Source organism: Ranitomeya variabilis, chromosome 1 (genome assembly GCF_051348905.1).
Source record: "Ranitomeya variabilis isolate aRanVar5 chromosome 1, aRanVar5.hap1, whole genome shotgun sequence".
NCBI classification, from domain to species: domain Eukaryota; kingdom Metazoa; phylum Chordata; class Amphibia; order Anura; family Dendrobatidae; genus Ranitomeya; species Ranitomeya variabilis.
The window spans coordinates 270,185,945-270,210,988 of NC_135232.1; the positions used below are offsets into that span (position 1 = coordinate 270,185,945).

A 25,044-nucleotide genomic window follows, 5' to 3' on the forward strand; every position below is an offset into this window, starting at 1 on the left:
CTCTGCCGTGCGCCCAAACAGTGGTTTATCCCCATATATGAAGTATCAGCGTACTCAGGACAAATTGGACAACAACTTTTGTTGTCCAATTTCTCCTGTTACCCTTGGGAAAATAAAAATGTGGGGGCTAAAATATAATTTTCGTGGAAAAAAAAAAAAATTTATTTTCATGGCTCTGCGTGATAAACTGTAGTGAAACACTTGTTGGTTCAAAGTTCTCACAACACATCTAGATAGGTTCCGTGGGGGGTCTAGTTTCCAATATGGGGTCACTTGTGGGGGGTTTCTACTGTTTATGTACATCAGGGGCTCTGCAAATGCAACATGACACCTGCAGACCAATCCATCTAAGTCTGCATTTCAAACGGCGCTCCTTCCCTTCCGAGCTCTGCCATGCGCCCAAACAGTGGTTCCCCCCCATATATGGGGTATCAGCGTACTCAGGACAAATTGCACAACAACTTTTGTTGTCCAATTTCTCCTGTTACCCTTGGGAAAATAAAAATGTGGGGGCTAAAATATAATTTTTGTGGAAAAAAAAATATTTTTTATTTTCACGGCTCTGCGTGTTAAACTGTAGTGAAACACTTGTTGGTTCAAAGTTCTCACAACACATCTAGATAAGTTCCGTGGGGGGTCTAGTTTCCAATATGGGGTCACTTGTGGGGGGTTTCTACTGTTTATGTACATCAGGGGCTCTGCAAATGCAACATGACACCTGCAGACCAATCCATCTAAGTCTGCATTTCAAACGGCGCTCCTTCCCTTCCGAGCTCTGCCGTGCGCCCAAACAGTGGTTCCCCCCAATGTATGGGGTATCAGCGTACTCAGGACAAATTGGACAATAACTTTTGTGGTCCAATTTATCCTGCTACCCTTGGGAAAATAAAAAATTTGGGACAAAAATATAATTTTTTGTGAAAATTAATATTAATTTTTTTTTACGGCTCTACATTATAAACTTCTGTGAAGCACTTGGAGGTTCAAAGTGCTCACCACACATCTAGATTAGTTCCTTAGAGGGTCTACTTTCCAAAATGGTGTCACTTCTGGGGGTTTCCACTGTTTAGGCACGTCAGGGGCTCTCCAAACACGACATGGGTTCCGATCTCAATTCCAGCCAATTTTGCATTGAAAAGTCAAATGGCGCTCCTTCCCTTCCGAGCTCTGCCATGCGCCCAAACAGTGGTTTATCCCCATATATGAAGTATCAGCGTACTCAGGACAAATTGCACAACAACTTTTGGGGTCCAATTTATCCTGCTACCCTTGGGAAAATAAAAAATTTGGGGCAAAAATATCATTTTTTGTGAAAATTAATATTAATTTTTTTTTACGGCTCTACATTATAAACTTCTGTGAAGCACTTGGAGGTTCAAAGTGCTCACCACACATCTAGATTAGTTCCTTAGAGGGTCTACTTTCCAAAATGGTGTCACTTCTGGGGGTTTCCACTGTTTAGGCACGTCAGGGGCTCTCCAAACACGACATGGGTTCCGATCTCAATTCCAGCCAATTTTGCATTGAAAAGTCAAATGGCGCTCCTTCCCTTCCGAGCTCTGCCATGCGCCCAAACAGTGGTTTATCCCCATATATGAAGTATCAGCGTACTCAGGACAAATTGCACAACAACTTTTGGGGTCCAATTTATCCTGCTACCCTTGGGAAAATAAAAAATTTGGGGCAAAAATATCATTTTTTGTGAAAATTAATATTAATTTTTTTTTACGGCTCTACATTATAAACTTCTGTGAAGCACTTGGAGGTTCAAAGTGCTCACCACACATCTAGATTAGTTCCTTAGAGGGTCTACTTTCCAAAATGGTGTCACTTCTGGGGGTTTCCACTGTTTAGGCACGTCAGGGGCTCTCCAAACACGACATGGGTTCCGATCTCAATTCCAGCCAATTTTGCATTGAAAAGTCAAATGGCGCTCCTTCCCTTCCGAGCTCTGCCATGCGCCCAAACAGTGGTTTATCTCCATATATGAAGTATCAGCGTACTCAGGACAAATTGCACAACAACTTTTGGGGTCCAATTTATCCTGCTACCCTTGGGAAAATAAAAAATTTGGGGCAAAAAGATCATTTTTTGTGAAAATTAATATTAATTTTTTTTACGGCTCCACATTATAAACTTCTGTGAAGCACTTGGAGGTTCAAAGTGCTCACCACACATCTAGATTAGTTCCTTAGAGGGTCTACTTTCCAAAATGGTGTCACTTGTGGGGGTTTCCACTGTTTAGGCACGTCAGGGGCTCTCCAAACACGACATGGGTTCCGATCTCAATTCCAGCCAATTTTGCATTGAAAAGTCAAATGGCGCTCCTTCCCTTCCGAGCTCTGCCATGTGCCCAATCAATGGTTTACCCCAACATGTGGGGTATCGGCGTACTCAGGACAAATTGTACAACAACTTTTTTGGTCCAATTTCTCCTGTTACCCTTGGTAAAATAAAACAAATTGGATCTGAAGTAAAAATTTTGTGAAAAAAAATTTAAATGTTCAATTTTTTTTAAACATTCCAAAAATTCCTGTGAAGCACCTGAAGGGTTAATAAACTTTTTGAATGTGGTTTAGAGTACCTTGAGGGGTGCAGTTTTTAGAATGGTGTCACTTTTGGACATTTTCTGTCATATAGACCCCTCAAAGTCACTTCAAGTGTGAGGTGGTCCGTAAAAAAAATGGTTTTGCAAATTTTGTTGCAAAAATGAGAAATCGCTGGTCAACTTTTAACCCTTATAACTCCCTAACAAAAAAAAATTATGTTTCCAAAATTGTGCTGATGTAAAGCAGACATGTGGGAAATGTTGTTTATTAACTATATTATGTGATATAACTCTCTAATTTAAGGGCATAAAAACGAAAAATTTGAAAATTGCTAAATTTTCATAATTTTCGACAAATTTCTGTTTTTTTCACAAATAAATGCAAGTCATATCGAAGAAGTTTTACCACTATCATAAAGTACAATATGTCACGAGAAAACAATCTCAGAATCACCAGGATCCGTTGAAGCGTTTCAGAGTTATGACCTCATAAAGTGACAGTGGTCAGAATTGTAAAAATTGGCCGTGTCACTTAGGTGAAAACAGGCTTTGGGGTGAAGGGGTTAAGGCTTCATGCAAACATCAGTGACTTTTCATGTATGCCAAAATGGTCTTGTTTTTTTTATTCGAGTTTCATCAGTGTTTGGTCACTGTCAAGTTTTACCATCAGTATTTCATAAATAATTAAATTAGCTAAATAAATAAATAAATAGCAAAGCTTATTTTATTCATTAGTGTTATAGTAATCCTACAGGGCAATTCATTAACCAATTACTGTGTCTTAACCTCTTCACGACATTTGACGTACCTATACATCATGGTCACTAAGGGAATCTACGTCAACCATGCAACCATGGTCATCACATAAAGATGCCTGCTGTTTCTTACAGCAGGGCATTGAGACTTGTCACCCAGGGGATTTTGCCCCCACCCCGCAACTACGATCACTACGATGTCAATGTTATGGCAAATAGAATTGCCTGAAATATCGATGTTCAGTGATGCACATCACTGATCGGCATCATTGTAGTAATCAGCTGATACTGCACTATTTTTTACTATAATATCAGATCTTTTATCAAACAGTATAGTGTAAAAAAAGCAAACAAAAATAATTTAGGTTAGTTGATAGAGCTTGATTAGGGACTGTCTAATCCACAGTAAAAATATACTGTAGTACTCAGCTTACACTATAGTATTTTTACTAAAATGTAATGACACTTGGTGTCAGTTGCGGTTGCTCAGTAATTGGTTTTACTGATGCCCGTTTAGTAATAGTAGTTTCAAAATTTTTGTGGAAAATTCTTGTAACAATTATACTACAGGTTTTTTCTACTAATATATAGAATCTAAATTAGCGTCAGATAGTTGCGGGTGCTCAGTAATTTTTTTTCTACTTCCTGTTAGTAATTGAAGTTTCAGAATTTTAGTGGAAAATTATTGTATCCTACAGTTTTTCTGTACTGAATATAATTATGATTATCATAATTTAGTTGCGGGCACTCAGTACTTGTTTTTACTGTCGTCCATTTAGTACGCTTTTTATATTTTACCAAATTCTTATGTTTTTATTTTTATCTTTTTATTTCTAGATTCTTCTCTTTAATTCTTTATATTCTTCTTTCTCCTTTCTTCTATTCTAAATGTAATAAGTTAATAAAAAAAAAGTTTACACTAAACACACACTTAAATACAATTTGGTTATTCAACACACACACACACCACCCACGTGAAAACTAAAATCTCCCGTCCTTCCCAAAGATGGTATTCAGCCTCAGACAAAAACAAAATATGTACCCATTATGTATTGTAATATAGGGATGAGTGAATAGCTTTGCATAACTCCTTATCCGAATTGCTGTAGCGCTTACCGAATAGCTGCATCGGGAACCCGGATACCTGGAGCGCTTCCGATAGTCAGCTTTTCGGCACCGCAGCTGCATGTGTCGCTGCTGTGTAACAGTCACAATACATGTATGGAGAGCTTGTGTTGTGCTCTCCATGCATAAAAATAGTGACAGAAATATATTCTAACGCGGCTACTGGTGTCTCTGCATGGCTCCCATTCCCCCTCCATGCAGTGATTCCGACATATTCAACGCTGCAGCTGCGTTTTCACCTTCACGTAGTTTCGAAATTGCGTCTTCCCTGCTTCCTACCCCTGTGCACTGTTTCCGGCGGGTGGCGCATGTAAGGGGGAGGCTAGGATAATGAAGATGTTGTGGCAACTGAGGGGATGTTGTTTGTAGTCTGATGTACTGTTGCTGATGTCTAAATATTTATATGTATGATAAAAAGGGTTTTATTATATTCCGATGGCCAGCGTGTGTTCGGTTATCCTATAGGCTCTGCCTAAGGCTGTCCCTTGGAATGCAGGAGGTCTGTCTACTAGGGTGACCACACTAAGTACAGGAATATAGCTTGCACTAAACTAGGGAATAGTTAAAAGAGTTGTGATTATCCCACAGTTTGGGAGGGGTTAGACCAGTTTTATAAGAAAAGGTGTCCACGTTAGAGGCAGTTAGGGTCTATGAATCCGTACAAGTACAAGTTCAGAGTGGAGACCAGTCAGTGAAGGAGAATGGAGTGTAGAGTAAAGCTGGACAAGACAGTTTTAGCAGGTGCAAGAAGAGGCAGATGCAGCAGAGCTGAAGGGGTTCTGTCAGTCCAGGTTTCCCAACAACATGAGGACACATTCTAAGTTTTGTCAGGACAGTCTTTGGCTTGAGGTCCGGAAGGGGTATTGAGAACCATACCCCTGTCCCGCCTGTGAGGAAGATATCGGCCAGGTCGCAAAGAAACGAAAGGATGGTGATCCTCAGGGAAGCTGTTATGCCAGGAGGAGGGTCCCTAGGGCTGGCTACGACGGTTGGGTGGACAAGTTGGGCAGAAAGGAGATGAAGACTGACAGGCCAGGAAACAAAGGGAACATCACTGAAAAAGACTGTCTTATTCTGTATGCTGCAGCCGAATTGCACAATAAAGCTGAACCTGTTAACCCAGCCTCAAGGTATCCTGTCTTGTCTGAGGCTACAGCCGGACCCGATCCCATGGACGAGGAGGTAGAAACAACTCCTGAAGGAACATCGAGTAAAGAACAAACTCCACAGCACCACACACTTCTAACAGACTCCTGTTTAGAAAAGGGGATTCAGGGCACAGTAACTCAAATCTGTCCCACAGCAAACCAGCTCTGAACCCCCCTTCACTGACCTGTTTTTAAAGGGCCAGCACACACCATCTAAGATGCCCCAAGCCAAAATCTGGGAGGCATCTTGTTTATAAGGCACCCTCCCCAATAGGGGAGTGCCAAAGGAATGAGTTTCATTCATGTGTTAGTGGTGCAACTAGTGCATTGTCAGGTCTCAGGGTCCTGGTGTGACCAGTGTCCTGAACATGAAGTCCCTGGTCCTTGGTGGCCTGTCCTGAACCCGTAGTCCCTGGTCCTAGTGTGGCAATTGACTGAACCTCGTCCCCTGATCCATGTGCAGTGTCTGAAACTCGAATCCCTGGTCTCGTGCGGCCAGTGCCTGAACCTCGTCCCCTGGCCCTTGTGCTGCCAGTACCTGAATCAGTACCCGAGACCTGTGTATCTCAACGTTTGCCTATCCGAGTGTTCCACGTATCCGGACTGTCCTATCTGTCTCTGCATCAGCCCTGTCTGTGACTCCATGTCAGTAACCATTCTACTAATGGATCCTGAACCTAGTAGTCTGAACGTAGCTCGAGTCCATGTCCCTGTCAGTAACCATTCTGCAGAGGGTCTAGAACATAGTAGCCTGAACAGCTCCTGAGTTTGCTTTAGCCATGGGCCCTGCTGATCCCCAGTCCTATCTGCGCTCAGAGCTGTATTGGCAGTTGAGCTTCCAGCGAGAGAGCCTGGAGAAAATTTAGTTTAATCTGCAAGCACTTGATGCTCGATTGGAAGCCTTGACGTCACCTGTGCCAGACCAAGTCACAGTACCTACGGCTGTGCCTATTCAACTTGAAACTTATGTTTCTGGAGTGGAACTTGTCTTGTCTGATGCGCCACGGTACTATGGGGATTTGAAGCAGTGCAGTGGTTTCTTAGAGTCACGCATGCAGCACTATGAACTTTTGGGTCATCAGTTTTCGTCCGATCGGGTCAAGGTGGGATTACTAATGTTCTACCTAGCAGTAGATCCCCTTGCATGGCTCATTCCCCCATGGGAGAAAAGGGTTCCTGTGACTTCAAACCTGTGGGCCTTCCTGGTGGCCTTCTGAAATGTCTTTGATGAGCTGAATCTTGTATCTTCTATGATATCTTCCCTTCCCAGCTTCCGAGGGGCAGCCCAGTGAGGTGACACGTGTGAGGGATCCGTCACATCTGACTCTGTCTTTCTAAAGATCACCCATTTCCCAACCTGTTAAGGCAGCTACTCATACAGAATCCATGAACGTCAACTGTGTTTGGCCGGAACTCAGTGGTGAGAAGGGATAACGTCCCAACTTTCATAGTACTGAGAAGTCTAAAAACTCCAAAGCCTTGGGACTGTAAGAAAGGCTGTCCCAATGCGCCCCCTGTGTGTGTAACATATATACAAATGTGGCACATATTTGTCGAGTAGTGATAGTGATGTTAGTATTAAGTACAAGGCTACTTATATGAGTTTACATATGAGTATACAGAGAGGAAAATAAAATGTGTGGAAATGAACTTGCAAGTGTATTAAAGGACTTATCTGTCGAAGAAAAGACAAGCGACACAGATATAAAATTATCTCAAAGTAAAGCCATTTTATAGGAATAGGGTAATCCATCCATGAGACAATGCACGCAACACGCGTATTGCTTAGGCTTAGTCTGAGGCATATTTCTAGCACTATTTTTATTTATGAACAGTTACATTACAATACATAATGAGTAAGTATTTTGTTTGGGACATTAGCCAATTCAGCCGCTGTGACATACTACATTCAATGCGACTATGTATACTGTTTTTCACAGTCCGTGTAACTTATTGTAACCATTTTGTCAATACCATGTTACTTTTATCTTTGTTCTTTTTAAGTATTTTAATTAATTATATTACTTAATAAAGTATATATTTATTCTTTACAATAGGGTATGTGTCCACGTTCAGGATTGCATCAGGATTTGGTCAGGATTTTACATCAGTATTTGTAAGCCAAAAAAAGTGGAGCATATGTTTCTATTATACTTTTCCTCTAATTGTTCCACTCCTGGTTTTGGCTTACAAATACTGATGTAAAATCCTGACCAAATCCTGATGCAATCCTGAACGTGGACACATACCCTTAGTGTCTGACATTTTGTCCTCACTTTCATTACAATATTAATTACAGAAAGTAAATAGATTGTACACTCATGCCATCTGTGCTCAGGCTGTGATTTTCATGGACCCTTAGGGTATGTGTCCACGTTCAGGATTGCATCAGGATTTGGTCAGGATTTTACGTCAGTATTTGTAAGCCAAAACCAGGAGTTGGTGATAAATGCAGAATTGGTGCATGTGTTTCTATTATACTTTTCCTCTAATTGTTCCACTCCTGGTTTTGGCTTACAAATACTGATGGAAAATCCTGACCAAATACTGATGCAATCCTGAACGTGGACACATACCCTTAGACTTGTAAGGGTATGTGTCCACGTATTTGTAAGCCAAAACCAGGACTGGAACAATTAGAGGAAAGGTATAACAGAAACATATGCACCACTTTTGCATTTATCACCCACTCCTGGTTTTGGCTTACAAATACTGATGAAAAATCCTGACCAAATCCTGATGCAATCCTGAACGTGGACACATACCCTAAGGGTAATTTTTATCCGTGACTCAAAAACGCACGTCTCAGTGATCTTTTTGTGTACGCACAGTATATAAAATACCATGTATATGTGAACAGCTCTATGGACTGAAATGAGTACGGGTTCTGTCTATTAAAATTACAGATAGAACATGGACATGGCTGACTGATGTCTGGCTTTAGGGTATGTGTCCACGGTCAGTAAACGCTGCTTGTTTGACGCTGCGCAGAGCTGCAGCGTCAAACACGCAGCGTCCAGATGTTCCAGCATAGTGGAGGGGATTTTATGAAATCCCGTGTCCACTATGCGTGGAAACACGCATCCGACTTCCCTGCGACTCCGGACATGCTGCGCGTCTTTTCAGATCGCAGCATGTCCGTGCTACCTGCGGCGACGCTGCGTCGCCGCAAGTAATATCACAGGGCGCTATGCGAGGGTGTGATGATCCCGGATATGTACAGTTAACACATCCGGCATCATCGCGTCCCAGAAAGGGGGCGGGGCTTAGCGCCGAGCGGCTTCGCCGCTCCGGCGTTACCGCCGGCCATCCTGACCGTGGACACATACCCTTAGAATGACGACTAATGCACTTCTGTCTGTTATGTAACATGATTTTTTGTTACTTGCTTCTGAGATTACTGACAATACTTGGTTTCCACTCATCATCAGAGAAATATTTATCTTTATTTTAGGCCATTATGAACAAGTTGTGGTTCGGCTATAACATGACGGAAGCGATCTCGGCTCCTGTGTTCCATGTACAAGTGGACAATTCACTGGACTTTGACCAATCCTTCAGTCCGGTAAGCAGGGGCCACTACTAGGAATTTAAGTTGGCTGTTGGTGCAGCAGATGGTACACATGCAGTGCGTGCAATTTGCATTTAATATATCATGCTGATTTCATATGTAAAAGGGAATTTTGCTTAATTTGTTTTCCCCCTAAATCATTTTATTTTTAACTTTTTTACTTAGTCTCCCTATAGTACTTGAACATTGACAGAACTTTTGACTGCTGGTATATTATGCAATATTTCTGTATTACTATGTGTTACAATGACGAACAGCATATTCTACACTGCTACTGGCAGGGGCTAATGGACTTCCATATGTGGCAGCTTCTTGTAAGATGCCCAAGCGAGGTAGTCATGGACGAGCTTCTATTCCCACTCGCTTTGACATCCTACAGACATCTCGTGTCCCAGTCCCGGTGTGCTGCTGTGTGTGAGGTGCATCACACTTTCTTCAGGGCTGCATGCCTCTTCTGAGTCCAGGAACCCCTATTCTGGAATCAGGGCAGCAATTAATCCAGGAAGCACGAGGTTCATGAAAACAACCAAACTTTTACTTGGTGAATGGCAGTATTTACAGGCAGATGTAGGGGGAAAGGCCCAATGGGTTGTCATCTTTCCCTACCAGCTACAACTTCAGCTCTGGTTCTCTGGCTTCTCTAACCCTAAGGAGTCTTCTCCACCACTAGCAGTATATTTGGATTGCAAATACTTCTGCCCCATGTAGTCTATAGCTTCACAGGCTGAGTTCACCCCAGGCCCCCGACATCCATCTCAAGGTTGCCCCAAGCCATTAGATGAAATCACACGGAAAGATATTTTTGGCAATCCACTGCCCCGAGTATGAGGCCCCCACTGTCCCTACAGCCTCTGTCCTTCATATTGTCCTGCAATATGAAGGACAATCTATGCATGTTGTTTGAACACTCCAGCTGTGAGGGATGACCCCCTACCACCTTCCCCCAAGCCTGTGGTGGAATGCCTAAATGAAAAGTTGTGACCTATAATAAGGATGATCTGCCTGTGTTCAGAGAGTCAGAGAGAGAGAGACAGAGATTCTGCCAAGACATCCAAACATCCTGGAGACCCTACAGGACTGCTGCCAATACATCATGGCTCTGGATGACCCCCCTAGGGCCGTGGGGTACTCGGTACCGGGTCCTGCGGTTCACAGGGGGATGTCACGGTGGCTGGCCCGGTCCGTGGCCCTGGGACGTCCGTGTAAAAGGGAAAGGTCTTTAAAGGGATAAAGTTTGTGTTCATGACGCCACCTGTGGTATTCGGTCAGGGTGACCAACGCTGCTTTAAGGGGTCCGCTGGGGTGATGTTACGGCAGCTAGATGGTATACCTTCCCACAGGTGAAGTATGTCCCCAGGGCTTCCAGGTGTGTAGATGGTGAATGGTGAGAGGCGCAGAGAAGAACAAGGACACAAGGTTGCAGTCTCTTTACCTTTACTGAAGACTTCAGCATCCACAGTCCAGGGCACCAGATCACAGGGCAGGCAGAGTCCGGCCAGTTTGAAGGCAAGTCTAGAGTCCCCTTGTCCAGGTGGAAATCAGTAGCCTTCCCTTGCGCTGTAGTGGTATAGTCCCTTACTGCCTATGGCTTCACATAAGGGTCTCACAGATGTAGTGTCTTTCTCTCTGTCCCCCATATAGGATAGGACAAACCTGTATGACTGGTGGCTTGAGGCTGTTTATAGGGACTCTAGCACGCCCCGGCCTCCATGGGTTGCCACCGTGCCTCCTGGGTGCAGGGCGGACAGGTAACTTGCAATTAGCTGTCCTGCCAGTCTCTGGAGCAAAGCATAAAGGTCCTTACTCCCTCAGTGTTCCGGCCACCGAGATTCTGCGCCTCAGAAGGGGGCAGCCTGTGTAGGGCTGGTCCCCTTCTGGTATCCTCTCCTTTGCTATGACTTCCTTCACGCTCGCTGCAATACAGTTCTGCCTTCTGAATGTCTCTTTCTGGGAGCTGCAGCTCTGAGGGCATGCACCGCTCCTTTGGACCCTCTGTCCACCTCAGACTACTGTCTGGAACTTTCCAACTTTCCCTACAGACTGTCAGTTATATATATATATGGGGAGTGACATAATAAATAGGAGCAGAAGCTCCCCCTGGTAGTCTGGAGTGTGAAATGTGTTGCATGTTTGTGATACCTGGATGCAGTTATCCTTCTTTGCCTCCAAACGTAGCATCACTCTCCCCAAGAGGAAAGCAATACCACTGCGACGACCAGGACCCTGGGGCGCTGTAGGTTCATCACGAGGGACACGGATCTATCATTGTACAGGAAACAACCTAGGAGACCTCAGACTCTGTTGGTAAATGGAACAGATCTGTTTTCTTCCATCGCTGAATCATGGATACATTTGGAGAAAGCTAGGATTGGGACCCGCTGGTCACCTGGCTCCAAGGAGATGTTCGGAGAAGTCAGGTTCTGACCCTCGGTTCAACTGGCCTTGTACCTCATTGGACTGTCATCTTTCTAAGCCACAGGTGGGGTAGTCGACCCTGGAAGCTCTGAAGTAACAGATGCCATTATGCTGGCGGGTCAGCAGAAGGGTGAGACTCTGTAATGTGCACCATCTTGGGGTATTTTGCTGGGACTGTTCTATGTGTTATCTGCCTGTTTTGTGGTCCAATAAAGCATTGCCACACTGTTCTACCCTCACCCTGTGTTGTCTGGTAGTGAGCCAGCACTGTTGGAATTTGCAGGACTCCAACATGTTCTATTTCCACCACAAGGTGGAGATAAGTATAAGCTTCTACTGCAAAATAAAGCATGCTGGATTATTAACACTAAGGCAATGGGTCCTATTGAATTCAATGATAAAAATGATCGAGGCATGTTTTTATAGTATTGTTGTTACAATGTATCTTTCATTGTCTGGTTACAACAATTTTTCTTTATCACATATTGATTATTTTACATGACAATTTGTAAATTAGTATATCTTTAAAATTATACTTAATGAATACTTCATGCTGTAAGAGATTCCAGCCCATAGGAGCATAATTGAATGCAAATTGGCCTTTTTTTGCTGTTTTTAAATTGGCAAATTAATTACGAAGATGGATTTTATCCTTTGGTGAGTGTCTTTGTCTTGTTGCTATCCTAATGGTATAGTTTGCTTATGGCTGGGGCTGCAACGTTGGCCACGACACATGTTGCAGGGCCAAACATCTCTCTATGCTGCTGCTGTGTTGCACCCTAACATAAGAGAATGTAAACGAGCAAGATGCTGCGCATGTTTTCTACTTGCAAACTAGAGCTACACAGTGACTTTGGCTATGCAATACAAGTATATGAGGCTGCTTTGCGACTCTAACGTCGTCATTGTGACAAGCAAGTTGCAGAAAATGTAACCGGGTCCAATTTGCTTGCCACGGTATCCTCAGGGTCACAATAGGACTCCATGCACTTGTACTGTGCTGTGATGTAGCAGCGATACCTAGCATTTTTTGCCTGCATGACTTGTGTCATGGCCAAAGTTGCCATGTATCCCCAGATTACAGGTAAATGCTGGTATGGCTTTCTTTTAACTTGCTAGTCGCAACCCAACCATGTTCGCTTATATTTTGGTGCAGTGTAGATAAAGATAAAGTCACAATACGTTTATAAAGTCAAGTTATAATGACTAAGCTAAAACATATTTTATGCTATATATGTTAGGGGTCGAGTTCCCGCCTCTGCACAGGGGGAATCTCGGGCCATCTCCGCTGCGGTCTCCTATTCTTCTCCTGCCGCAGTGGAGCCTGCCCAGCGGAGACGTCGGTCCCAGCGTCTCGCTCACTCTGACGCTGTACAGAGAGTTACTGCTGCTTTTCCTGCTTCTGCCATTGGAGTCAGTGCTGGGCAGCGGCGAGCAGACTCTTCTGGGACTAAGTCCTGCTTTTCTCGTTCTGAGCATGCCCAGAGTAAGATCTCTCAGTGGAGATCGAGGGTCACATGATCAGACACTGCAGCTAAGGCCATTGGTCCTTCAGGAAGGTCCTGTAGGTGCTCACGCTCTGTGGCAGCCTCTCATTGGTCCTTCTAGGAAGGTCCTGTACGTGCTGCATCTATTTAAGGCATGCATGGCCGCACGGCCATGTGCTAGTATTGTTCTATGTTGTACTTTGCGCCAGTGTGGTCACGTATGATTGTGTTCAGGGACCCGGCTGAAATAAGCCCCTAGAATGCTAGCACCTCCGGCGAGGAGTTTGTGTGTTTGAGTATTCAGGGACTTGGCTGAAATAGGCCCTAGCATGCTGGCACCTCCGGCGAGGAGTTTTGTGTGCATGCATGACCACTGACTGCTCTCGTTTGGGTAGTTAGCCTGTGCCACTGTGAAGGTTAACAGGGCACAGTGCTTTGAGTTCACGGCTACTCTGTGAAGTAACAGAGGTAGCTCATACCGCCATTTAGTTCCGCCATTTGCTAGCAGCAGGTTCTCCTGCACTGTGGACCCCGGGCTGCGAACGCATATATTATAATAAAATCTCTATATCCATTTGGTGCATTCCGCTAGCCCTAACATAATACTAGTGCCAGGGTCTGGCTAGTAAATGGCGGACATTCAGCAATCTTTGCGGTATATCCAGCAGCTGGAGGGTAGGTTGGCGGCTCTCGAGAGCTCAACCTCAGCTGTGGATGTTACCGCAGTTGCTGTACAGGCTGCTAGCGTGGCTGCAGCAACCTTGTCCACTGCCACCCCTGTTCCGAGATTATCTCGCCTTCCGCTGCCAGAGAAATTTTCTGGAAACAGCAAGTCCTGTAGGGGATTCGGGAGTCAGTGCTCTATTCACCTCGAGCTCCTGGCTGCACGTTTTCCCACAGAGCGAGCTAAGGTGGGATTTATTGTGTCCCTCTTGTCGGACAGGGCGTTGGAGTGGGCTACACCGCTGTGGGAGCGTGGCGATCATGTGGTGCAGAGTGCTCCGCTGTTCCTGAGCACTCTGAAACAGGTCTTTTTAGGACCTCGAGTCACCCATGACATGGCGCTCCAACTGCTGGCATTAACTCAGGGTGAGTCCTTGGTCAGCCAATTTGCCGTCCACTTCCGTACTTTAGCTTCTGAGCTGGAGTGGTCGGATAAAGCCCTTATCCCCATATTTTGGAGAGGGCTGGCTGGTCACGTTAAGGACGCTCTGGCCACTAGGGAGATTCCTGCCACACTGGAGGAGTTAATATCTGTCTCTACTCGTATTGACCTCCGTTTTAACGAGCGGAGGTTAGAGCGAGCTCAGTGTAGGCAGAGGTTTCGGCTGGCTCCCACCTTTGCCAAACCTCTGGAATCTCCGGTCCTGGTTCCTGAGTCACATGAGGCCATAGAAGTGTCACATGAGGGATCTAAGTCCCGGACCGCTTGTGCACACAAGGTCTGTCATGTTTGCCAGCAGTCAGGACATCTTGCCACCAGATGTCCCCAGCGGTCGAGGAAACGTCAGCGTCTAGTGGTAGTAGGTGGAGGTACACTAGACACGGCGACGTTTGCCTCCAAATTGTCCTTTAAGGGGACAATAATTATTGGCTCATCCTCCCATTTGGTAGAGCTCTGCGTGGATTCTGGGGCGGAGGGCAATTTTATGTCTTCAGCCTTCGCCCAACGTCACGCAATACCCCTGATTATGCTAGCTCAACCAGAAACGGTACGAGTGTTGAATGGGTCAACACTGCCCTCACAGATAACACACCAGACCATCCCTCTTACTCTGTCCATGTCGCCATCCCATCAGGAGATTATATCTCTGCTCATCATTCCTGAGGGAATTGATGAGGTCCTGTTGGGGATACCATGGCTACGGTACCACTCTCCTCATATCGAGTGGTCCTCAGGCAGAATTTTGGGTTGGGGTGAATCTTGTGGGGGTAGGTGTCAGAGGGAGTGCGTTCAGGTTGCTACAACAGAGGTACCCGCAGATCTATCCTCTCTCCCCAAGCAATATTGGTCTTATGCAGACGTGTTCTCCAAAAAGGCGGCAGAGACCCTTCCGCCCCATCGCCCCTATGACTGTCCTATTGATCTCTTGCCTGGTGCTGAGCCTCCCCGGGGTCGAGTTTATCCGTAATCTCTCCCGGAGACGGAGGCAATGTCTCAGTACAGTCAAGAGAATCTGGCAAGAGGGTTCATCAGGAAGTCAGTGTCACCTGCTGGGGCTGGGTTCTTCTTCGTGCAGAAGAAGAGTGGGGAACTGCGTCCATGCATAGACTATAGGGGTCTTAACGCCATCACCGTTAAAAATAAGTATCCTTTGCCCTTGATATCTGAGCTCTTCGATAGGCTTCGGGGAGCAAGGGTGTTTACCAAACTAGATCTGCGGGGTGCTTACAGCCTGATTCGCATCCGTGAGGGGGACGAATGGAAGACTGCTTTTAACACCAGGGATGGGCACTATGAATATCTGGTGATGCCCTTCGGGCTCTGTAATGCCCCATCCGTTTTCCAAGACTTTGTGAACGACATCTTCCGTGATATGCTCACCACCTCGGTCGTAGTCTATCTGGATGATATTCTCATCTACTCTCCAGATATTGACTCCCACCGGAGAGATGTTTGCAAAGTCTTCGACCTCCTACGGGCAAACTCCCTCTATGCCAAGTTGGAGAAGTGTATGTTCGAGCAGGAGTCCTTACCTTTCCTAGGCTATATCATATCCGCCCTGGGATTGGCTATGGATCCTGCCAAACTACAGGCTGTGATGGACTGGCAGGAACCCCATTCTCTTAAAGCGGTGCAGCGCTTTATGGGGTTCATTAATTATTATCGCCAGTTAATTCCGCACTTCTCAACTTTGGTAGCTCCCTTGGTTGCCCTCACCAAGAAGGGGGCAAATCCCAAATTGTGGTTTGAGGAGGTCTCCAAGGCCTTTAACTCCATAAAGTCACACTTCGCTAGCGCTCCCATTCTACATCGCCCCGATGTAGATAAGCCATTTATCATGGAGGTGGATGCCTCATCTGTTGGTGCTGTAGCAGTCCTCTTCCAAAAGGATGCTCAAGGTCGGAAGCATCCTTGCTTCTTCTTTTCTAAGACCTTCTCACCAGCAGAGAGGAATTATTACATCGGGGACAGGGAGTTTCTAGCCATAAAGTTGGCCTTCTCGGAGTGGAGACATCTCTTGGAGGGAGCTCGTTTTCCATTCCAAGTCTTCACAGATCATAAAAATTTGGTGTACCTGCAGACAGCCCAGCGGTTAAATTCTCGCCAGGCCAGATGGTCCTTGTTCTTCTCCCGCTTTCATTTCACCCTCCATTTTCTTTCTGGGGAGAAGAACATTCGTGCCGACGCTCTCTCTCGCTCCGTTGTGTCATCTGTGGAGGAGGAAGAGGAGCCTCGGCTTATTGTCCCCACTGAGAGACTGAGAACCGTGGCCCCGGTTTCGCTAGAGTCTGTGCCTCAGGGCAAGACTTTTGTACCATCCAGTTTGCGACCGGAAGTTCTCTCTTGGGCACACTCGTCCAGGGTGGGTGGACATTTTGGTTCCAAAAGGACATCTGAGTTACTTGCGAGGACATACTGGTGGCCACATATGGCTCGTGATGTTGCAGACTATGTTCGGGCGTGTGTCTCTTGCGCCAAGAACAAGTCCCCTCGGCAACGGCCAGCTGGGTTGCTTTATCCTCTGCCGGTGTTGGACAGGCCCTGGGAGATGGTCGGGATGGACATTATGGTGGGCTTACCCAAGTCTCGTAACTGCACCATTATCTGGGTGATCACCGACCATTTTTCCAAAATGGTTCATTTGGTGCCTCTTCCACGGCTACCGTCTGCACGGGCTCTGGCAGCCTTGTTCATCAAGCATATCTTTCGTTTACACGGTATGCCAGACAAGATTGTCAGTGACCGGGGTCCCCAGTTTGTGTCTCGATTCTGGAGGGAGCTTTGTCGTCTACTCACTATTGAGTTAAATCTCTCCTCGGCTTATCATCCCGAGACGAATGGGTTGGTTGAGAGGGCCAATCAGACTCTGGTCACTTATTTGCGACATTTTGTTTCTGCCAGGCAGGATGACTGGGCATCCTTGTTACCGTGGGCTGAGTTTGCCCTTAACAACGCTGTAGCCGACTCCACCGGTCAGACTCCTTTCCTCCTTAATTATGGCCAACATCCGCGGGTTCCTGTGCCTATGCCCGTGTCCTCTGCTGATTCCAGGGTGGCAGACTGGGCAGTGGTGGCACGAGACATTTGGGACTGCACTCAGGATGCTATCCAGGCCTCCAAGGAGAGAATGAGGTCCTCCGCCGATGCACATCGGCGCCCTGCCCCGACCTTTGCTCCTGGCGACTTAGTGTGGCTCTCCGCCCGTAACATCAGGCTGCGTGTTGAGTCCACTAAGTTTGCACCTTGCTACTTAGGTCCCTTCAAGGTCCTCGAGCAGGTTAACCCTGTGGTCTACCGTCTAGCCCTTCCTCCACGCCTAGGTATTACCGACACCTTTCATGTGTCCCTCCTTAAGCCCGTATACATGTCCCGGTTTTCTGAGTCATCTGCCGGGACATCGGGTTCGTCTACGGACGATTATGAGGTGAACGCTATTTTGGGGTGCAAGGTGGTTCGTGGCAAAAAATTTTATTTGGTGGACTGGAAGGGTTACGGTCCTGAGGATAGGTCCTGGGAGCCTGCTGAGCACATTTGGGCTCCGCAGCTTATTGCTGCCTTCGAACGTAGTGAGGGCCCTAGGGAGGGGGGTAATGTTAGGGGTCGAGTTCCCGCCTCTGCACAGGGGGAATCTCGGGCCATCTCCGCAGTGGAGCCTGCTCAGCAGAGACGTCGGTCCCAGCGTCTCGCTCACTCTGACTCTGTACAGAGAGTTACTGCTGCTTTTCCTGCTTCTGCCATTGGAGTCAGTGCTGGGCAGCGGTGAGCAGACGCTTCTGGGACTAAGTCCTGCGTTTCTCATTCTGAGCATGCCCAGAGTAAGATCTCTCAGTGGAGATCGAGGGTCACATGATCAGACACTGCAGCTAAGGCCATTGGTCCTTCAGGAAGGTCCTGTAGGTGCTCACGCTCTGTGGCAGCCTCTCATTGGTCCTTCTAGGAAGGTCCTGTACGTGCTGCAACTATTTAAGGCTCGCATGGCCGCACGGCCATGCGCTAGTATTGTTCTATGTTGTACTTGACCTGGCTGAAATAGGCCCTAGCATGCTGGCACCTCCGGCGAGGAGTTTTGTGTGCATGCATGACCACTGACTGCTCTCGTTTGGGTAGTTGGCCTGTGCCACTGTGAAGGTTAACAGGGCACAGTGCTTTGAGTTCACGGCTACTCTGTGAAGTAACAGAGGTAGCTCATACCGTCATTTAGTTCCGCCATTTGCTAGCAGCAGGTTCTTCTGCACAGTGGACCCCAGGCTGCGAACACATATATTATAATAAAATCTCTATATCCCTTTGGTGCGTTCCGCTAGCCCTAACAATATATTGCAAGTGGGTATATAAGCAAGCAACTGTAGAAACGTTTAACTGATTGATAAAAAAAAATTACTTAAAGGGAACCTGTCACCTGAATTTGGCGGGACCAGTTTTGGGTCATATGGGCGGGGTTTTCGGGTGTTTGATTCACCCTTTCCTTACCCGCTGGCTGCATGCTGGCTGCAATATTGGATTGAAGTTCATTCTCTGTCCTTCGGAGTACACGCCAGTGCAAGGCAATATTCCCTTGCGCAGACGTGTACTCCGGAGTACAGAGAATGAACTTCAATCCAATATTGCGGCCAGCATGCAGCCAGCGGGTAAGGAAAGGGTGAATCAAACACCCGAAAACCCCGCCCATATGACCCAAAACTGGTCCCGCCAAATTCAGGTGACAGGTTCCCTTTAATTTTGCAGAACATCAGTTTCACCTGCAAAACTGTGCACCATATCACAATCTGCCGTATAGTTTTATATGTGAAACAGCGGTCCAGTACAATCCATACTATCATCAATGTTTGTCTATAGGCATGGGAATAAATAGAACTCATGGGGCCACATGGGACAGAAGTTTTATGTGGCCCCCCATGAAAAAAAAATGACAGGGTTCTCTCTACCTTATCTCTATGTGAACTAGGGACTGCTAATAATTCAGGGCACTGACTCTCCTAACTGAGTCCTTTCCTCTACCTCCCACTTTTCATTTGTTTTCCAAATTTTTCTCAGTATTTTCATTTTCCCCTTTTTTATTGTTTGTCCTAGAAATAGAATTAGAGTTATGCTAATTTGGAGTTTGCATCCTTTCCTTCACCATTATGTATTGATGTTATTGATTGCATTCTGTGAAGTTACCGTATATACTCAAGTATAAGCCGACCCGAGTATAAGCTGAGGCACCTAATTTTGCCACGGAAAACTGGGTAAGCTTATTGACTCGAGTATAAGCCAGGTATGTATTGTCCCCTCATTCCTATACCGGTATGTGTGGTTCCCCCCATCCTGTCCTGCTCTGTGTGACTCCCACTGTTCTATGCATGGCTCCCCCCATCCCATCTCGTATGCATGGCTCCCCTGTCCCATCTTGTATGCATGGCTGGGCTCCCCCCTTCCCATCCTTGTATGCATGGCTCCCCCCATCTTGTATACATGGCTCCCCCGTCCCATCTTGTATGCATGGCTGGGCTCCCCTGTCATACTCACCCTCCTCGCACCATTGCTGAACGTCCCTGCATCTCTGTTGTCCCGGCGTGGCAGCTTCTTCCTGTCCTGAGCGGTCACGTGGTACTGCTCATTAAGGTCATGAATATGTGCTCCACGCCTATGGGAGTGGAGACGCGTCCATATTCATTACCTTAATGAGCGGTACCACCTGACCGCTGAACACAGGAACAGGAAAGAGCTGCCACCGCCGGGACAGAGATGCAGGGACGGGGATGCAGCGACGGAGGGTGAGTATTGATGTCTTCTGACAAAAAAATGTGCTGAAAATCTCAGCTTATACACAAGTATATACGGTATGTTTTTTTGTTCTGCTTATTTAATGATATGAATTGATTGATGGTGTTTTCCTATAGTTTCTTTTTGTTTATGGCTTTCTGCATTTTTTGTTTTAGACTGATGAAGGTCAGGTATTGCCCAAATATCTCTTAATTTTCTGGAATTTCTTCATTCAATAAATAAGTTCTTGCATACACCTATGTGAGTGCCAAGCATTTCTACATCACAGCTAATGGATTTGGTTATCCTACTTGTGCACCACCAGAATTCCAGAAGTGCCATGTTTTCCTAATTAATCCCATCACAGTATGATCCCACACAGAGCCCTCCTTGTAGTATAATGGGCCTACATACATTATAATGGCTCCACACTGTATAATGGCCCACACTATCCCTTCAAACAGTAAAATCATCCATACATAGCCCTCAACACAATATGATGAACCACCCACAGATCTTAACACTGTATAACTGCTTGCATACAGTATGAAGGCTTCCACATAGCCTGCCAAACATTATAATGACCCCCACATAGCCCTCCAAATATTATAATAACCCCCACATAGCCTTCCATATAGTATAATGTGCCTCACATAGCCCTCTATATAGTATACTTGGACCCACGTTGCCTTCCATATAATATGATGTACCCAATACTCTGCCATATAGTATAATGCACCCCATAATACTCTATATAGTATAATGCACCCAATAGTCATCCATGTAGTATAATGCTCTCCCCATAGTCCTCCATACAGTATATTGAACTCCCCATAGTCCTCTATTCAGGTACTGCACTCTCCATAGTTCTCCATACAGTATACTGCAATCCCCATAGTCATTCATACAGTATAATGCTCTCCTCATAGTTCTTCATATAGTATACTGCACTCCCTATAGTCCTCCATACAGTATACTGCACTTCCCATAATCCTCCATACAGTATACCGCACTCCCCATAGTCCTCCATAGAATATATTTCACTCTTCCTAGTCCTCCATATAGTATAATGCTCTCCCCATAGTTCTCCATGCATTATACTGCACTCCCCATATTCCTCGTATAGTATACTGCACTACCCATAGTCCTCCATACAGTATACTTCACTCCCCATAGCCCTTTATACAGTATACTTCACTCTCCTTAATCCTACAAACAGTATTCTGCACTCCTCATAGTCCTCCATACAGTATGATGCACTCCCCATAGTACTCCATACAGTATACTGCACTCCCCATAGTCCTCCATACAGTATAAGGCCCTCCCCATAGTCATCCATGCAGTATATGGCTCTCCCCATAGTCATCCATGCAGTGTAATGCTCTCCCTATAGTCCTCCATACAGTATATTGCATTCCCCATAGTTCTCCATACAGTATAAGGCTCTCCCCATAGTCATCCATGCAGTAACATACTCTCCCTATAGTCCTCCATACAGTATGCTGTACACCCCATAGTCCTCCATACAGTATACTGCATTCCCTATAGTCCTCCAAACAGTATAAGGCTCTCCCCATAGTCATCCATGCAACATAATGCTCTCCCTATAGTACTCCATACAGTATGCTGCACTCCCCATAGTCTTCCATACAGTATACTGCTGCAGTCCCCATAGTCTTCCATACAGTATTATGGCAACAACATGTACTCACTGTTTAATTAAAACAAAAAACTCTACTCCTCAGTGCTGCAGGCACCATGTAGTGACGTCATCGCTTCTGCTGAGATTAGATGTCAGAGGAAGAATGCTGGAGCGTCAACCTCCTTGCTTTCAACTGTATCGGCATCCATGATGGCGATACAGTTGAACGTGTGATGACGGATGGGGGGAGCCTAGTGCCAGCGCTGGCATAGGGCCCCACTGACTCATCGGCCTCAGAGCGTAGCCTGCCACCATTTGCAGTACGCCACTGTCTATATGAAATAATTGTTATGTGCTTAAACTTGTTTTACACCTATTGATCAAACTTGTTGTCTATTGCAGGCTATAAAGAAGGGTCTACAGAATCGAAGACATAACATTTCTGAATCTTTGTTTCGGCTCAATGTGGTTCAAGGAATTTACCAAGAGAAAGGCTGTTTATTCCCCTATTCGGATACTAGAAAATCAGGGAAGGCTGCAGGTTATTAGCGCAATAGATTCTCAAATATCGGCAGCTAAAAGAACAATCTGAAATACAAGACTGTAATGTCTGAACAAGGCAAGCAGCATAAAGGGTGGATTTTTATCACTTTATACGACACTCGCTGCAAGTGCTATAGGAGTTGACAAGGCTCCATTATGACCACATGTATATCCAATCATTATTAGGAAATTCAGGCTAATGGATTTCAGCACAATTCTAACTTTATTATTGTGTATAGGCAAAATCAAAATATAGTTCACTGTAATAAACTGTTAAAAAAGACTCTGTGTAGCTAAAACATTGCCCTGTGTCTGGTTTAGAGGCAACCTGTCTGCACATTTTTACTTATGGAAGTAGTTGTATGGCTGTGTAGGCGCTTACCCCCAACAGAAATTATACTTTTTTTGTAGAGATCTTGTGTCAGTGTTTAGAAATGTACAATAGAAGCCATATACATATCCAGCTAAGGTGTGTCATTGGCTTATGAAGGAGCCGTCTAAGTTCTACGACTCGCCTCCGATGCACTTCCAGTACAATTTTCATATGGCTTCTTCAGCAGATTTAGCATGACTGACCCATCAGATCTCTACAAAACAGGTATCATTTCTATTGGAGGACAAGCGTTTACACAGCTATATGTGCTGACTGGGTGCCTTTATATTTTGATGGCTCAATAAATTATACATTTTGCTGAAATCTAGATCTTATATTTTCTAGTGCGAGAAAATCAGAACATTTGCATAGTCATGTTTACAGTAATGGTTTCATATTTTATATTTTGTCATCTAGACTACTGAGCTTTTAACTGTATATCATATTGTACATTATAATAATCAACACTGGCAGTAAAACCTAGACTCAAAAATCATTTAAAAGGAACCTTACAGAGATTTTAACTCACCCAAATCATCAATAGGACCATGTAGCCAGGAGCATAATAATCATGGTCGCGGGTGAGGGGCCGGCCAACGCCATTGCAAACTTCAACTGCCGGCTTCAGAAGAGAACGCCACAAGGCAGAGGAGTGGGGAGAAGGTGAGTATAATTGTTTATTTTTTTCTGTGCATTAAAGCACAGCGGCAGAATGAGGCATATATACCAGGATGGGGGATATATATATCAGGATAAGAGACATACAGTATATACCAGGATGGGTGACATATATACCAGGAAGGAGCCCAAGATGTGGGACATTACTGCATAATATGGGAGGGCATGCAACTCGCATATCCTTATATGATTTTGAAAGCTACAAGGGCCCATACATCTGATCAATATGCGGGAGTGGGGGGACCAGTTGCAACTTTGCACTGGGGCCCATCGGGCTCTAGTTACACTACTGCATGTAGCCCTTTAAAAGATAATCCAGTCAATCCCTTTATGATCCCAATGTGCTGCTTCAGCAGCAAGAAATTGCATTTTGAAATTCAGTCTGGAAAGGCATTGGTGCATGACAATGCACTTACAGCTCCTTAGCCTCCGCTATATTCCTGAACTAGCAATACACTTCCCTGGTTGGATGACAAGTCTGTAGTCCTGTATCAGAACAAATAACCTGTCAGTTGGACAAGGGAGGATGCTGCTAGTTTGGTAATACAGCGGAGACTAAGACGCTGTAAGTGCAACGTCATGCCCCAATGCACTTCAAGACTGAATTTCAAAATACTGTTTCTCACTGCTTAAACAACACTTTGGGGTTGTAAAGGTATAGCCTGGTTTATCTTTAAAAAGGTCTACACAGTAATATTAATGGTTTGGGGGAGGGGGTATATACCTGAATAAAAAAAAGCAAAGCATTACATCAATTAGTACTGACACAGCGAAAAACTGCTAGGAAAAAACCTTCAAAGGATTTTGTTGCGCAACTGCATGAAAAATCTATCACAAAATTCTCAAAATAATGAACATACACACTTCTGTGGGGTGCAAATATTTAGGATTTTGAACGTCTTAACTGCTTCATGTTTCTAAAAATAAAAAAATAAACACAAAAATTGAGCTTGGTTTGAGTTGGTATACATGCAGCACATAAATGCATGTTCACATTGGCCATAAAGCTTACAAAACCTACAAGAAACAAAATGAGCAAAGAACCCTGCTGTAACTAAATAAGTAAAAAGCAAGTGCATTTAAATAACTCGGGGTTCTTAGTAATACTGTATTTGATAAAAAATAGCATAAAAGCCATCCCACCGTCGTCAAGGTGCCCTGATCGGGACAGAACCTACACTGTCTAATATTAAACCATGTGTCAGAGGTGGCCTCAGTGTGTGAATAAGGGCAGACGAAAGGACAGAGCCCCAATCTAAGGACACTAGTCTATGCGAGCTTTTAAATGTAATTACCAGCTCAGGAAAGGATGGCAGGGTACAGCAGGGTTTTTTGCTATAAAAAAAAAAAAAAAAAGGTAATGGGGACTTCCAGTGCTGGTGATTACAGCTCTGTGTCTCCTTCACTCTATATCACTTCCTAATTGCACAGAACAGTGTGGAAACCTGAGACAAACTACCAGAAGACCTCCCAGAGTGTATGAAGAGGTTTTCACAAGGACCAGGACCCCTACACAACACACACCACTACCTCAGAGAAGCTCCCCACAAGGCAAGATGGCGCCGGACAAAAATCTTCACTGCCCATAACAAATACACAGGAGCAAGAAGAAGTAGGAGAGGGAGAGGTATGCATGACTAATCTAAATGTTTCTTGCAAACTATTGGCTGCTGAAGTTACCAAATTGCTTGCTCCAGAGATAAAACAATATCTGGAATCTACAGTCACCATTACACTGAAGCGGATGAAGGGTGATACATCACATCAAAGTGAGAGACTTGATAAAGCTGTAGATAGAATCAACAATTTGGAGGATGAACTGGGGAGAGCCTGTACAGATCTTCAAAAA

The 25,044-nt window shown here is 45.1% G+C and overlaps 1 protein-coding gene across 1 annotated transcript in view; it reads left to right on the top strand.

Annotated features, from left to right (window-relative positions):
* Positions 1-22,841, top strand: part of GGT5 (gamma-glutamyltransferase 5) — a 143,708-nt gene extending 120,867 nt beyond the window's left edge. The window contains exons 11-12 of the mRNA XM_077293607.1: positions 9,031-9,141; positions 22,004-22,841. Of these exons, the coding sequence (XP_077149722.1) occupies positions 9,031-9,141; positions 22,004-22,150 (258 nt within the window). The 3' untranslated portion in view covers positions 22,151-22,841. The remainder of the gene's footprint in view (positions 1-9,030; positions 9,142-22,003) is intronic.
* The last annotated feature ends 2,203 nt before the right edge of the window (positions 22,842-25,044 follow it).